We start from the raw sequence: 17,430 nt of genomic DNA on the forward strand, positions 1-17,430 counted from the left end.
CTTGCACACTATGAAAAGCCTAATGGAAGAACTTATTTCCATTAAATATTTCAGAATTATATGGATTTGGGCATTATTAGTATCATGCAGCTCTGCACATCTTGGGAATGTTGACAAAGAAGGAATGTAGTTAGAATAAAGGGAGGGAGCGGATGGGAGAGAAATCCCACAGAAATGTTACAACATTTCAGGAAAGTTTTGTTTGTTTGTTTCTAAAAAGACCCAAAAGAGAACCAAAAGTGGCCACTCCCCTCCCTCTCTGTTCCCATGAAAATACTCCCAATCTCACTTCAGAAGTGGGAAGACACTGGGGATGCACAGCAGGAGGGAGTAGGACCATGGAGTTGAGATCCTGTTTAATAAAAACAGGAAAAACAGATTTGAGGTTCAAATATAGAGCAGCACAGCAGAAAGGCAGAGAGGTATTTAGGATTTTAGTTTAATGAGCTAAGTGGCAAATGCACATGGGCTGGAAAGCTGTACTACTGCTGTGATGGAACTCAGGCAGACTAACTATGGGAATCCTCTGCTCTGCACAGCTGAAACATGCACATTTGTTTGCTATAATTACGGAAATGAGACCACTTTTCCCATTTATTTCCCCTTCTCTTAATCCCAAACCAGAAGAATTTGTGAAGGATTGCTATTACTTGCTTGGCAATGTCCCAGCTTACCCAGGAGGCTGTCCACAGAAGCAGCTGCAGAGGAGCTGGAATCTCATGAGATTGCATTAGCAATGGTGTGGCATTAGCACAGGAGACAACTTTCTTAAGACACAGAGAGGGACTGTGCTCATGTCTCCCAGGCTTCCAGAGGCTGAGTCTGCTGCTTAGAGCCATGTGTCCAGACAACTACATGTAAAAAAAGGGGAACAAATCATAACAGTCTACAGATACACAGGTCTTTACTGAGAAGTATTCCAAGGAGCAGGGAAAGCATTTTTTTAACTTATCTCTCCATGTCCATGGGGAGTTTGATGGGAGTTATAAGAGGCAAAGAAACACCACTAACATTAACAGAGGCGGTTTTGGATTCTGTGACTTCTTGAAAAAACATACATATTTTTTATTCCATTGGAAATGGCCAGGTCTGCAGGGGCCTTATAGGTGTAGCTAAGATGACATCAGGACTTAAATGAGGCTGATAAATAACATTAGTCATGGAGAAGGAAGTACCTCAACCAAAAGAGAACTCTGTGGTTCTAACATGGGGTAGGAGGTATTTCTCAGTTCACTTCTGTTGTGGACTCTTGGTGCGATAGGTCACAGTGCATGTTATCTTTTCTCCAGGGTGACCCACTGTACTGCCTGCTATCTTCTTTTAATCAGACTATAATCTCTTTGATGACACATGCTCTTCCTATGCACACATGGAAGCAGTATGCCAGTTTCAATACCTTCCCACTTTCAACTGGCTTCTCAGCATCATTAAAAGTCCCATCTTTATCAATGGGACCTTTGTTGACAATTTCAGCTAAGAAAAAGCAAGACTGAATGGGCCATAAAGACAAAAGTCAGTCCTTTACACAGCAGTCTCTCTGGTCATTGCTACGGAAAAGCCAGTAGTAACTTCTGTCTAGATCAGACGTGCTGTGAGGCACTAGGAGGTCCTCAGCCCTCATGTATGTGAAACCGGCTTCTTGCCCGTCATCAGTTTCAATGACAAACGCTTCAAAAAGTTTATCTCACTATTACCTACACCTTCGTCCCGCTTATCACTTAAAAAAAAAAAAAAAAAAAAAAAAAAAAAAAAAAAAAAAAAAAAAACACAAAAAAAAAAAAAAAAAAGCAAGTTACAAAGATACAAAGTAGTTTAAACATTAGGAGATTATAGGAAAATCGACGCGCAGCATCCCACCCTGATCCCAAAAACACTGACGTTCAGCGCCCCCGAGGCCACGGGACAGCACTCACCGCTGCGAGCCACAAACCCTCCCCGGCCAGAACAGCTCGGGTTTAACACCGACAACGCACCCGGGCGGCCACGGGATTTTCTTGGATACAAACGCCTTAACAACAGCCAGCGGCTACTTTGGCTGCTTTTTGCACTCGGCTCAAGGCAGACCAGCACAACTCCTGGGGTTTCCTCGACGCGCGGAAAGTATTACAGAAAGGGTTGGGGAAAAAACCCAAACCAACTAACCAAGAAAGGGAAAACCGTTTGGGAGCTGCGGGACAGCGCAAAAACGGGCAAACCCTTTAGCCCCGGGGCCGGAGAAAACACCTTCTCCCGGCAACAGGTTCCCGCTGAGCCGACTGCGCTCCTCCTCCGCCGGAGCCGCCCCCGCCGAGCGCACCTGCCGCGGGCAGCGCCCTCCTTCCCTCCCCGCTGCCCGCCCGCACCTCCACTCACCCGCCGGGGGCGTCGCCGGCCCCGCCGCTGGGGTGGTAGGCGGTGAGGACCACGCCGCGGGAACCGGACCGCCAGCTCATGGCGCTGGCCGCCGCATCCCTTCTGGAGACACCGAGGCGGAGCGGGGCGGCCCGGCTACGGCCCGGCGCGGCCCAGCCTCCCGCCGGCAGCGCAGCGGGGCAGGGCCGGGTGACGGCAGCGCTTCCGCCTCCTCCCGGCCCGGGAGCCCCGCGGGCGAGGGCGGCGGGAGCGAGCGGCCGCCGGGAGCCGTGCCCGAGTCGCGCCGCGCCCGCTGTACGGCTCAGGGCGCTGCCTCACGCCGCGGGGTGGGGGAAAGCAGCGTCCTCCGGGCAGGCTGGAGTTTGTGTGAAGGTGTCGCCGGGAAATCTGTCAATTAAAGAAGAGTCGCTGCCCTTTCGGCCCCGGGTCAGCTGCCCCGGGCGAACTGCTGCGCCCCGAGGCTGCCGTATAGCAAGTGCGGCACGGCAATAAGCAAAAAAAATAATGTGTTCAGCGTTTGCTTTCTACGTTATCTATTTTACTGAATTGCAAGTGTATTCGGTGATTGCTTTAACTTTTCATACACACACTAAAAAAAAAAGGTGTATTTGTTTTCAATGACAAGCTCTCGTAACAAAAATCACAACCAGGGATAATGTAAAGCAAGGACACTGCTGACTGAGTTGCCGCAGAGCTCCTGGGCTTAAACGAGATGCCATTAGCTCCACGGTCACACTCTATCAACTGTGACAGCCAGAGGAGCGCAGCATTGGGTAGGACTTTTTGGTGGGCAAATCCTCCTCTGTGCCTCGGCACAGGCTCTGATGAGATGGGACTCACTGCCTTGGTATTAGTTTTGAATTGCTAGGCAAGACTTGTAATGCAACACCCAAACCTGTTTGTTTTTTTCCATGGCAACATGTAAATGCACATATGCTATTTGTTTGGAATTTGTGCCCTCTTTCACATGCATATGATTTGTCTGAATTATTATCAGTTTGTTCTATAAGTGAATGGATCAACTTCAGTTGAGATGAGTGTAATTTGCATTGTGTTTACTTTTTTTCCTTTTAAAACAAATAAATCATGCAACTGCTTTGCTTGCAGTTAAAATCTGCAAAGTTCGGTGGTGGACTCTGTGCGGTATTGTGAAGCGCATAGGTATCAGTTTCTGAACCTTCACTCTTTTAACCTTGTACCTAAATTGGAATGCTGCATGCGAGGTTGTGGATGGACCACGCAGTTTTCTGTGCAGCTGTTCTGCAGTGCAGAGTTGCCATGCAGGAGCAGCACAGAAATCTTGTCCTACGGCCACTGTGAAGTCGGTCGCAGCAGAAAAGCAAACAGGCAGAACTCTGGTCAGGTTTGAGCAAGATCAGTTTGTCCTCTAGAGTCCTTGATACTTACAGCTGGTGACTTTGGAGGGATCAGAGTCAGACAAACAGAATTTTGCCATTTATGATGGACTTCTACAGAGTGCCAAACAGGAAGTCCTGATTTCTTTAAAAAGGGTGAAGTCGCCATTAAATTTTGAGAAGAGTCCCAACATTAGAAACACAGGAAAACCTGGATGTCGTTAAATAGGCCAACCACTACAGAGTTCCCTTTTCATTTCTCACACACACACCTGAGGGTGACGTGCTGCCTTAGTTTTAAAATCATATAAACTATTGAAAGGGGGGTGGGTTTTGATAAAGCCTGTCTCTTCCATGGGTTTTTGGATGTTTTATCTGTAGGTAGCTAGCCAAGATATTTTGGTTAAAATATCTTTTGTACTGTTATGTTTTAATCAAAATTCTCACATGAAATTTAAAAACGCAATTTATTAAAAAGACATTAGTACGAACAAATACACTATGCATACAAAATTAGAAAAAGGAACAGGTCAATTTTTAAGTATGTGATTCTTTAATTTTTTAATATTTACAATGCATAGGAAAGAGGCTGCCTCACCTCCACAGATGTTCTTCTTCTGCAAAGGGAATGGGTAAAAGAGAAGGCACAGCTTCAGTGCCACTTCAGCAATAACTTAGTACTATGGTTACAACAGTTTAACTAGCAGTATGCACCAGAAGCACTGAGACAAATTGTCTGCATGTACCTACACACTCAGAAAAACAAGTAGATGAAACCACTGCAAAACTTAGGACTGTGAAAAGATTTCGCTGTACTCCCGCTGCAAAGGTATTGCATTCTCTCTACATCTCATGCTGTGTCCCAAAGGCAAAAATTAGCCTAACTTCTCACACCAGCATGGAAAAAACACTTCTGTTTTCACAGCTCAGGTTGGAAATACATCAGCATGAGGTGAGAAAACATCCTTTTAACGTATGTTAGCACTCCTATCTTCTGGTGCATTTGGCTCTTACTTTAAATGCACATGTGGTTAATTGCTAAACAGCATAGGCAGAATGCAAAATTATTTTCTGAAGGACCTGGGGTTTTTTTTCTTTTAAACTAAACCAGAAAAACTAAACATAAATACCAGGGTCCTTAGGACCTGGCCTTGTCTAAAGCTTCAGCTAACTGGCTGCATGCCAAATACCCCACTTAGTTATAAAACTTCATTTAAAATAGAACTAAAATAAAACAGAAATAAAAGTAAAAGATTTAGAGAATTCCATGTTTAATGAGTGCTTTCCAAAGCCCTTTGCCCAAACTATATATATATATATATATATATATTAGGTGCTATAAGAACAAAAATGTAAACAGCTTTTTCTTTGATAAGCATCTTAGAACACATCATAATGAAGGCACACCACAACATGCTGCAGCCTCACTGTAAAAAAGAAGAGTGCAGAAACAAGATGTAGTCAATGTGGTGTCACTAGGGGCTGCTCAAAAGACAATCTTGCTGCAAATGGACAAGGGAAAGAACCTGCCTTGTTTGGAGTGGGCGGGAGATTAAGAAAGGCAAAACCCAGAATGAGTTTGTACCAGTCAACTGGACAGAAGAAGTAAGAAAGCTTAAGAACGCTTTTATAAGCATGTAACAAGGAAAGTGAGAAAAGGAGTTAGAAAGAAAAAAAAGGTCCTATTAAAAAATGAGACTAGGGATTAAATCAGTGATAAAACCACAAGAGATACTGATTCCCTTCTTCCATCTGTCTTTATTATGATGCACTTCAAACATAGAAGTTAATTTAGGAGCTAACTCTAGACACATTCTTTCCTCTACTTGATAGGATCAAACCCAGTCCTGTTACGACAGCATACCACCAGCAAGGTTTTCTTTGATTAAATGATTCCCAGTTTACACTAGACACAGACAGATGATTTTGATCTACAGATGTATTATTGCTGTAAATTGACAGAAATATTACTACTCTCTCTCACTGGTATATCTTCTGCCTAACTCTGACTAAATAGTCATTAATTCCTGAGTTTGCAGTTAATATTTTTGTTCTTAATAAGGTCCAGACATACTTATTTGGAAAGTAAGGTCATTCATATAGAAGAGACAGCTTTGGGGAGACCTCATTAAAGCCTTCCAGTACCTTAAAGAGGCTTTTTAAAAATAGGGAGAGGGACTTTTCATATAGGCAGATAGAGACAGGACAAGGGAAAATGAGAGAAAGTAGGAAGGTTTAGATTAGATGTTAAGAAAATAATTACTCAGAGGGTAGTGAACATGTTGCCCAGAGAGCTTGTAGATGCCCCATCTCTGGAAGTGTTCAAGGCCAGATTGGATGGGGCCCTGAGGAACTTGATCAGTGAGTGGCATCAAGTTCCACTTGATGCCAGTGAGTGGCATCCCTGTTGATGGCAGGAAGTTTGGAATTACATCATCTCTAAGGTCACATCCAACTCAAACTGTTCTATTACTCTGTATCAACTAGGTAAGAATGCACCATTTGAGGCTTATAGGTTTATGTGCTAAAAGGAGGATATCATTGAGAAAGAAGATTTCAAATCAGTCCATCTTGCTACAGAATCCAAGAATCTTTGAAGGAGTATTCAGATTAAGATGTCATGCACTGCCTTTACACTCAACATACTCAGTCACCAAAGCCAAGCAGACCATGCAGGGTTCTCATGCTTAGTGCTCTCTTTACAAAACAACTGCTAAAAAGAACTTTTCAGCAGTGCCATCCTTCATTGCTGCTTTACCGGGTTTGAATAGGCATGTGTTCAACATGTGCTTTTGACTCTTCACTGCATAGTGATTTATTATCATTTTTTAAATTTTCCCAAATAAAAAGAAAATCACACTGTTTTTCATATTTTGTATAAATATATGATTATTCTTTTTAAGTATGTGTTAGGTGATTTTTCACATTCCAGTTCCCAATGATATGTTAATTATCAGCAGATAAAAATGCAACCCACTGAGAAGAATTGGCTAGAGGAAATAGTAACAGGTCAGCTGACAAATTTAAATTCACAGGCTGACTTCAATGGCAGTAGATAGATTTGTTCCTGCTGAGGTCTAGAAATCCCCCTGTCCAAGAGCATTTTGACAACTACTGTAGTGCTAAAGTAAAAGTACAACTGGATTTTAAAGCATATTTTTAATGCAGGGGAGTTTCAACCTTTCCCTTCTATTATCTATTCCAGCATTTGCTCAGATGGGTTTTAAACTGAGCAGAAAAGATCTCACCAGCTCACTCACCTAATTCACATTGAAATAAAATGGCAGCGCTTCCATTATCCAAATTATATTTCCAGGGTTCCAGCCAGCAGCCAGAAAATACATGAAATGGAACGTTGTTTGCGTACTGTAAGATGAAATCTAACCCTTATTATGCTACATATTTCATGTATTGCTGCACTCCACTACCTAAAGAACAACATGCATGAAGAGTGTTCTGCAGCTGTTAATAATCAATGCTAGGAATAATACAAAAATGTAGATTACAGGTACTTAACTCTTGATGCCTAGAGCTGTACAACTGATTTTACATTCCATTAGAGATCCATGAAAGAAATTATCTTTTAGAGGGTAAAATCCTCTGTCCTACGTAAGACCTCCACTTCAGCACATAAAGACAAATCCTGAGCCAGAACTGTCCATTTATTTCCACTGATTAGAAAGGTTGACTACATGAGCAGGTCACATGCAGATGTGCACATCTGTCTGGTAAACTTCACCTTTAATGCTTTTATGTTGCCCTTCAAAATACGGAAGATGCAATGTTCAGTTACAATGTGCACCATATGGCATACACAGCGTGGAGTACTCAGTAGTTCAAAATGTACAGTACTGATATGTAGGAGGTGTTTCAGATCATCTTACACATCCCCAAATGGCAAAGGTGGGGATGAAGTCACACGTGTACCCAGAAAGCAGTGATGCTTTCCTAGCTTTCTGAGTCTTCACCTTCTTCCTCACTGCCCTCTGCACACACATTTAAAGAGCTGATGATTCGTTTCCCATAACAAAAACAAAAGACCGCAAGAAAAGGGAGTAACACTTCTTAGGTTGTTCACTTCTCCTGTGAGTTGCTCTAAAATGTATCTGGTGCACTCTGGTGGCTGCCTTGGTAATTTTTAATTCCATGACTTCGCAAAAGGTGAAACAGTAACTACCAGTGCTGCTTTTGAGATTATCCATATGAAGATTAATGAGCATGTGAATTTAGTCTATTTTATCCTGTTCGGTTTTTCTTGAATGCTTTCTCTGGAGAAATTTAGATCTTGCCCATTGCTGCCCATCTGCTTACCTTATGTAAATCACAGCACAGGGATTGAACGGCTGAGGTTCTCATCTGTTTTATGTTTTTGCTCATGGTCAGACAGCTGCTGAATTTTATCCAGAGAGGTATATCTGTTTCTGTAGAAGTAACATCTATTTTTAGTGTGACCTTGCACAAGCCCTCATATCAATTCTTGCTTCCCTTCCCCTGTAACAAGGAATCCATATAAGAGGGCTAATAATATCTAGCTATTTATGAGGATTATTGACCATATGTTCAATTACATTGAAAGGTACCAAAAAATGCAGAAAATTATTTCCTGTTACATCACTAGATTTACTTTCATTTGGTGCATGATTTAATAGGGATAAAATGGCATGGATTTGTGCATCCACAGGCATAGAGAAGAGATGATAAATCTAGTGCACTTTACAGCATCTTCACATGAGGTATAGTACTTTCAGGGAAAACTGAATGCCACAACTGATGCTTCATGCCACTTCGGGAAAGAGGAAGTCAGCATGAGTGTTGGAGACTAAGGGTTTATCATTGGTAACTCTGAATGACCCCTTTTTCTTGAACTACTTTGATTTTATAAATCCTGACTTAACATATGCCACTAATTATGAAAAGGTGGTTGTATTTTCAGAATATAATCACCTTGCCCCTTCTTAATTGTTCCAAAGTATTACCTAAATGTGGTGCACACTGAATGGATTCACTGCAGAGTTAGACAGACTCTACTAGCATGTGAAAATGAAATAAAGATAGGTAAAATAAAAAGTTTTGAGAATGGTATCTCATTTTTCTTTTCAATCATGTTTTACATTTATACAAGGCAGCTGTACACCCTTAAAAAAGATTTTTTTTCTGTGTTAAACACACTTTTGGTTTTCTTTCAGAGGGAGATCTTCCATCCTCCTGACTCCTTGTTGACTCTTTCTGCATCTATTTCAATTTGAAGTGATTTTTCTTAAGCATGAGGACCCTGAACTCTGTAGAGCAACTGGGACCTTGTACATCACAGATACTTTCTTCACTGTGTCATAGGCACAGTGTTGTGGAAAACACCAGCTTTTCACATGGCTGCTTCTCACACTGGTGAGACTGGTCTGAACATCATGCACTGCCTGATACACTTGGAGCAGACCTGCTGACTGGCTTGCACATCAAAGCACACAGAGGAAGCTCCTTCTGAAAGGTCTCCTCATGTTCTACGCTTCTGAATGGATGGGGTCATTTACTCTCTTGTTGAGAGGCTGCTGTCATGAAGGCCAGAAATCCTGGGTTTGTCTCTTCTCTTGGACATTGCAACCAACACCAAACCCACTGAAGAGGCAGGAGTGAAGAAGACTCCAGTAGCTAACAACCCCCTCCTATCTTCTTCTTTAGGTCAGGTAACAGACCCCTCTATCCAGAATTTGGGATGGTTTTTCATGAATTTATGAACCCATCAGCTACAGTTTCATCAAGAAAGATGGGGGGGGGGGGGGGGGGGGGTGTTAGCAAATGCACAGGACATACTTGGAAATAAATATATGATTTGTTGCTTTACAGACCAGCTGTATCCATTGCTCAGGTTCAGGGTCTGTGTCAGCATCCCCACCCCCCATCTTAGATCAGGCTTCAGTAGGGTTTGGGATAGTTTTTTTCAGTCTGAATCTGGCTAGGAAGTTGAAACCATGCTCCCTCCCACACGTGTTAACTGTCAGTCAGCACATTGACTGGGAGCTCTTCTCTTCCTTACCCTTCTAATTTTGCTGTTGCCTGCAGATTTGATCACAGCTGAAGTTGTAGCACAAAAACATCTGGTGAAATAAAACAGAGCAGCCACAAAGGAGGAGAGTTTAGTCAGTTAGAAAAGCTCATGAAAATTGTGACACAATCCTAAGCTGAGCAAGCCAGAGCTATCCAGAAATGTCATTATGCACTGAGGAGAAATGCTTCAGAACAAAGAATGGAACAATTGCATGAGTCATGGGCTGTGAGAAATAAAACCACTTGTCTTTAAGGGTTGAAGAATACCCAGTAAAACTTCAAGTTAACACAATGCAAAATATTCTTAGTTCTTTCTTACTGACAAAAATATTCATTTTGTATCATCTTCTTTCGTCCCAAACGAATATTAGAAATGTGTTTCTCTCACATTTTACACTGCAATCAAATTCAGCCATTCTTAATACAGAATATTTCAAGATGTCAGTCTTATTTTTGCTATTTTGAATGGAAACAATCTTCTTAATTCAATATGGATTTTAAAAATGGTTCATATCAACTGAGAACAGCATTTTCCAGAAATATTAAATCCAAAAGAAGGCCACCACACTTTAACCATATGTCAGGTCCTGAGTACAGTTTAAGATATACCTACTTAATGAGATAATATCTTTTAAAACCACGTCTGCAAGTATCATAGACAAATCAGAAAGAAGGAATGGAAGTTCCCACATTCTTGCTTGTCTTGCCCATATAATGAGCTTTCATGCTTTTCATACAACCAATTTTTTTTTTTACATCTTTTGTGTAAAATAGCTGACAATGACATTTAGCACTTGCAATTAAAAAAAAAAAAAGAATGTAAGTATATGATATTTGGGATTGGAAACATTATTGTAACAAGGCTTGGACAAATTTTGAACCAAAAAATTTACAAATATAAGCTGCAAGAAAAAACAGATCCTTTATGATAGTACTTCTGATGCTTTTTATTTACTCTTCATAGGTATTCAAAAGTAATTCTCATGAATTACAACTACATGGAATACTTGTACATGAATACTTGTGCAAAAATTTGTACAAGAAATAAATATTTGAGGTTATGTTTCTTTTTGGCTGAAAGCCAGTTAGAAAGCTGAAAAAATACCAGTCATACCCCAATAAAAACTCAGCACTATTACAGATATTCTATAGTACCATGTACCAAACAATAACTATCAAGTTCATGAGTATCTCTAGACTGATGCATAGCCACACACGCAAGTCACAAATAATTTTAAACAAAGTGTCAAATCTGTAGCCTTCAGGGCTTCAGTTCTCTAAGCAGTTTTGTTACATTTGTTACAGTCACAAGTGACTAGATTTAATAAATCTGCATTAATTTGCTCATCTTTGATTGCAAAGAAATTGTGATAGTTTTGTAGAGCAAGGTTCAGACAGAGCTGCAGAATTACAAGGCAAGAATATACTGCCACTGCTGTGTATTTTGGAAACAATTGCTGGAATTACAGAAGGCTAAACTTGAACATTTGCCTACATCAAGATATTATAGTGTAGTTTCTGCAGGAAAAACATAATATTTGCAGTTCACTTGGAAGATATTCACCCCCAAAAAAACTGTATTTATGTTATAGTGGTTAGATTTACTTTGATTTACTGTAGTATCTTACTATTTAATAACTCACGCTATGTACAATACTGTTCACCATATGTCCAGAAAAGAAAAAAAAAGAGGGAAGCTGAAGAAACTTTTCAATGAGGAAGCATATGTGGAAAGCAATGCAAATTTACATATATTCAAACATAAATATAATGGGGACATCTATGACCAAGTGTCCTGAAATTTTAATCTAACAAAGATAATTACAGATTCACTGGGAGAAATTAACACAGTCACAAGCAAAACCAGAACAGTGGTGAAAGACAAAACCGTCCAGGGAAGCGGGGCTGGTTTGCAGAGCACGATGCACGTGTGTATCCTGCAAGAGGGAAGAGTACCCAGGGAATGCTTCCAAGCCATATGGCTGCCATAGGGAAGTGGGGTCAGAGTGAGCAGTAACAACGTACAGCTGCATTGGTGTTTGGTCTTTGATGAGAAAGACCATCTGCAGCTCTTGGCTGCCCTTGCTTTCATCTTGGCACTTGAAAAATCAATGGGAGCAGTGCTACTAACTTGCATCAGTGGAAGAATGCATTTCTCTCAGGGACAGAAAGCAGTTCCCAGAATCAGGGAACACGGTCCCTAATACACTATCTCTACCTTCCCTGGGGAGCCTGTTTAGTGCTCAAACACCCTCTGGATGAAAAACACTTCCTGATACCTAACCTAAACCTTTCCTGATTCAGCTTCAGGCCATTCCCTCAGGTCCTGTCACTGACCATCACAGTGCCTGCCCCTCCACTCCCCCTCATGAAGATGTTGCTGACCACAATGAGGTCTTCCCTCAGTCTCCTCTTCTTCAGGCTGAACAGACCAAGTGACCTCAGCCTTCATCAGGGCCCCTCACCATCCTCATGGCTCTCCTTTGGATGCTCTCTAATAGCTTAACATCTTTTTTATATTGTGGTGCCCAAAACTGTACAGTTTCAAGTGATCAAGGTGAGGCCTCACCAGTGCAGAGCAGAGTGGGACAATCACCTCCTTTGAGCAGAGTATTTTTTATTAATTATAAAAGCAAATTGGCAGAAGGCACTATAATCTGATCAGTAATATTTCCATCTCATAATTTAGATTACTCACTCCATCTATCTCTTATTATGGGACAAATTATTTAAAATATCAAAGAATCATCAGCATCTCTTTTCTATTCTTTCTTGACCATTAAAGACAGTGCTGTGCTACTTTCTATACTGTGAATGAGAGACAGGCAGAAGCAAAGAGATGAAGATTGCATTTTGTGTTAATGAAAAGTAACATTTTTAAAGGGCCACATAATTCCCAGCCAGACTAACATCTCTTCATCAATTATGCAGTTTAACAATGCCAGTATAGTAAATCAGCTGCATAAACTTCTGCTTTCACCACCTTTTCCAAGCACACTTTCTACCATCTTTAAAACTGAAATATGAGAAGTGAGCACTTTCAGTAATTTGAGCATTTCACAAATTCTCATTGAGAAGAGGACTCACCTTGTATGTAAGCGTGAATAACAAAGAATTTTGGTAGAAAATATTACAAAGAAGATGCCTCTAATACCATAAGTACTTCTGCTCTTGAGGGGATTTAGAACCTAATTATTTTACCTGTGTTTTGGAACATCTTACAGAAGTACAAGGGGATAATCATCTGTAGGATTTTTCATCATCTGCTGGCTGATGTACAAAAGCTTCAGCTATACACAAGTACCTCCACTCCAGAAGTCTTTCCAATTTTCTCAGAATTATAAGTGTTATTGATAAATACAATAAAACCACATTTCTGTTAGCTTAGCTGGTTAGGAACAATCAAGTAGTACTCATATGAAAATCCTGGTTTTTGTGTTTTGTTGTGCAGCTTTTCTCAAGTTGCAAGGTGAAGGACAAACAAGAAGCATGGCAAAACCAGCACACAGGCCATAAACAAGAAAACTTCAAGTATTTTTTTTCTCCCTCATTGCCCATACGTGCACATATATAATGATCACCACTCCTAGTTTTCTAATTGTCTAATAGGATTACCATAGATTGTTTGAGGTTCTCTTTTTAAGGTGATGGATGATAAGGATTGATGAATAGATAAAAGGCAAAATGATAAAATATAAGGTAAATGCCTACATTGTAGAACAAGAAGTTATCATTCCATAGCTGAAATAATCAGTGTTTGTGAAGAAGGTCACCTTACTTCATCAAAGGCTGAAAAAGACTTGGGAAATGGGGTTATAAATGACAGGGCAGTAGAATACTGAAGTTTTTCTGCTGCCAGAGCGTGTGAAGCAAAATGATGACCCCACCGAAGTCAGAGACTAAGCTTCTTCTGACTTTCCTGGACTAATATTTCAGCCCCTAGGTCTTGTCCTGTGAGCTCAGCACCTGCTGCAACACTTGGGCTCCTTTACACTCATCTCTGAGTTGATGCAGGAGAGATGGGCACCAGGGTAGCTCCTACCAAGACTGAAGTCTGGCCCGGTGCTGCTGGAGCTGGATGATCCACCAGCCTGGCTTTGGGCTTGTAAATTCTCTTCTGAGGAACAAGTAAATAGTCCAATGAGTGAATTGTTTGCTGCATGAGTTTTGGATTCATAAAAGATTCTCAATTTTAAGTATTTAAATTGCATTTTCCTTGTGGTTTGTTTGCTTGTTGGGTTTTTTTTTTCATTGGGGGATAATTATAGGACAACCTATTCCTATTCCCTCATTCTCCTTTCTTTTTGCATTTTTTTCTTAGATCACTTTCTGATTTATTTCAACACCATTCTTAGTACCAGAGAGATCTTTTACGAAATAGCACTATGGCAAAAAATTAGAGCACTCTTTCTTTCGGGTAAAAAACCCCAGAAGAGAGAGGAGAATGAAACAGCAATGTGAAATTCCACAAGAACTCATGTACAATTATTCCCTGCACAGCTCCCACCAAAATTATGAGATTACCAGGTGTCAGCTCCCTCTCTCTTCCATGGTCAGAAAGATATTTACTGTTCAGGCTGAGCACTTGTCAACAGCACACAAGTTTTGAGCACATCCCGAAGGAATTAGGAGAATTTTGGAATGGAAGCTTTCTCACTATGGCCTTCTACGCTTTAATTTTGCCAGCTAGACCCTTCCAGAATGGGTACAGAGAAAACATACTAGTGTAGATAAATTTTACCAATATAAGAGTACTTGTAACATTTAATACCTGTTCAGGTATTTGGGTGGCTGTAGTAGGGCAAAGTGCTTTTCTATTGCAGCCACAGTAGGGCTTTTCCTAGTGTAAGTATTATTTCTAAAAATCCACATTTCTCACTGAAATAGGCTGGTTTTCAAGAGCACAAAAGCCCAAAAAGCACTTCCAAAAATTAGAAAAATTGATCTTTAGACATTTTAGTTTTACCAAAGCAACAGGACAAACACCACATCTCTCTGGCAGTTTTGGAGATCCTGGCCATCAATAAACAGTTAAGGGGAAAAAAGCTGCACGCCTGCCAAAATACTTATTTTTTTATTATTTTCCTTAGCCTGATTTTTTTCCCTTCAGTTGTTTTGGATCATCACTAAAAATTAAGACAAAATTGCTATAAAAGGTTATTGCTACTCTAAGAGCAGATGCTCATAGGAGCAGTTTTCAAATGGAATATTTTGCTTTTTCCTAGCCCCAGTTTCAGAGTTATCTATCTGTGGAAACATCAGGTTATTATATATCCAGAGTGCATTTCATTACAGCAATCACAGGAAGATATTTTTACAAGGAATCAGCCCAATGTATAATGTGTGCTGCAACATTATGGAGAAATATATATTACAATATATAATCAGAACAGTTTAAAATGTCTTAAGTGCTGCCTAATATATTATTCACATGGGCAAAACTGGAATGTTGTTTTTCCCCTTGAAGCAGGTACATAATTTTTTAGCTGCCAACAAGCTGTGAAATAGTTATAACTTTAGGATGTTGCCGTGTTTCAAGTACCCTGTTTTAATCAGTAGAATTCCCTACTTTTAACTATTCAGTTTAGGCTACTTTAGCTATTTTAGTCAACCTAATTTCCTATTCTCTTGGCTGCAGATAAGTACTTTAATGAAAAGCATGAAAAAAATTTAAAATAAAGCTTCATCACTGTTGCTTTGCAAGGACCCACTATGTGTACTGGATTTTTGTATTATTCACATTTAGAGTCTGAAAGTGCAGAAGTGTTGGGATAGATGATTAAGTACCATTCTTCAAATTACAGGCATATTGCAAAGTAAAGAAGGATACTGGGAATAGATTTACAAATCTCCCAATAGCATTTACTATACTATGCTTGGTGTATGTCGGAAAGACTTTTAAGTCATAAAAGTACATGGCAAACTCTTTTGGCATAGCATTCTTACAGAAGCAAACAATGTGCATTAATAAGTAAAAATAAGTATTGGCCTAAATTGTACAGTCAGATCAGGTTTTCTATTAAGAGGCTGATTTTCCCAAACACCCAAACACAATATAATGGAAGCTGTGTTTATGTTTAAACAATATTCAGATTTAAACTATATTAAATACCATTTGTAATTCAGGACTTTGTTGAATATGCCTGGCTCATACACACAATCCTGGTGATTTGACTGCAGGCTACTGTAATTATAGGATCAATTTTTAAAAGCCACCAAACATTTACAGAGAGCAGAGAAGGTGGTCTACAGGTAAAGACAGGGAACTAAATTACTGAGACACAAACCTCAAGGGAGAAAAAAGAGCTGTATCAATGGATTGTTCACTGTCTCTTCCAGCAGCAGCACTAAGGGGAATTGGCAGTAATTACAATGAAGAAACTGACTCAGAACAAAGTGGAGGGGGTGGCATTCCACATCGTGTGCCATTACACAGTGGTATTGCTGGCTGCAGGATGCTGGTGAAGCTGAAAGCTTACACGAGTTCTCGGCAAGACTGGACATATTTGTGGAAAATTCATCCATGGACTACTAAACACACAGAAAGAACATCTGCCTCAGGAATTGCCTGGCAGCACAAGCTGGTGACAGCACTGGGAATATTGCCCCTTCCTTAAAACTCTTTTATTGGTGTATTTTAAACAAGTAAGATACCAGGGAGATGGACTTTCTGTCCAAATCAGTAGAGCTACTTTTATGTTCAAATAGGCCATAATTTAAAATAATTTTTATGCCTTGCAACAATGAAAGTAGTGTAAATGCATGTGAATGGCAAAAAATAGAAATTTTTATTCAGTATATAGGAACTAGAAAAAAGTATCTTTCTTATACTGCATTATTTTATTTTTTTTAAGTAACACATCCTATTTCATTTATGATTGAATTTATTGAACTTTCTGAGGATACAACTTCCTGATTAGGATTAAACCCGTCACCTTTCAAGGAAATCTGGATCACATTTAACATGCAGCTGTCACAAGCAATTCTCAGGAACTCATTCCCAACTGTGGATCTTGTGATGTACAGGTTGGCCTGCTCCAGCTTTGCAGAAATGAAGCAATTCTTCAACTCTAACCCCTGTAGCTGAAACATTTTAAACACAGAGTAACACTGACAGTGTACTTATCTGCAGAACACAGGCCCCTTTCTAAATTGCAAGCCACGTTCCCTGCTCATAGTGGATGTTCAGTGTTATCTTAATTAGTGAATTATGTATTCACAAAGTAAACATGCATTTAAATTTTAACAGTGCACTTTAGTCAGCGAAACTGTTGTGTTTATGCCCTGATTGGAAATGTAAATATCAAAAATGTCAGTGGACAAAGAGAAAGACATCTGAATCCCTCTGAATTTCTAAGTGATATTTTAAGTTAATGAATAAAAACTGTCAAATGCATTTTGCTATGGCAAAAAGTAAAAATATTTAGAACACTTCTGGATTAGAACACTTCCTTAAAAAAATCTATTCTCACTGTAAAATGTCAGTATATATTATCAGATCCACATCCTCTGAAAAATTACTTTTGGAGGCATCTCTAGAGCTCATAATCCAGCTCATACTGATGCCCAAGGACTGTCCTGCTGATTGTTTGGTTTTGGTGTAATGTTTGAGTCAGTAGGACTGAAACCTAAGAATGTATTTTAAATAAACTTTATTTACTTCAGATTAAACCAAGGTAGA

The 17,430-nt window shown here is 40.0% G+C and overlaps 1 protein-coding gene across 3 annotated transcripts in view; it reads right to left on the reverse strand.

Moving 5' to 3' along the window:
- Positions 1–17,430, reverse strand: part of ARHGAP18 (Rho GTPase activating protein 18) — a 92,531-nt gene that overhangs the window by 62,997 nt on the left and 12,104 nt on the right. Inside the window, exons 1-2 of one of the 3 annotated variants that reach the window (XM_041423932.1) lie at positions 2,353–2,478; positions 675–851 (exon numbers count right to left, since the gene is read on the reverse strand). The exons of 1 other annotated variant lie outside the window; for it this stretch is intronic. In XM_041423932.1, the coding sequence (XP_041279866.1) occupies positions 675–721 (47 nt within the window). In that variant the 5' untranslated portion in view covers positions 722–851; positions 2,353–2,478. Of the gene's footprint in view, positions 1–674; positions 852–2,352; positions 2,537–17,430 lie in introns of those variants that run through there. One more of the 3 variants, XM_041423931.1, reaches the window with a different exon arrangement.

This window comes from Onychostruthus taczanowskii, unplaced genomic scaffold (genome assembly GCF_017590055.1).
Source record: "Onychostruthus taczanowskii isolate IOZ18803 unplaced genomic scaffold, ASM1759005v1 scaffold8, whole genome shotgun sequence".
Lineage (NCBI taxonomy): Eukaryota > Metazoa > Chordata > Aves > Passeriformes > Passeridae > Onychostruthus > Onychostruthus taczanowskii.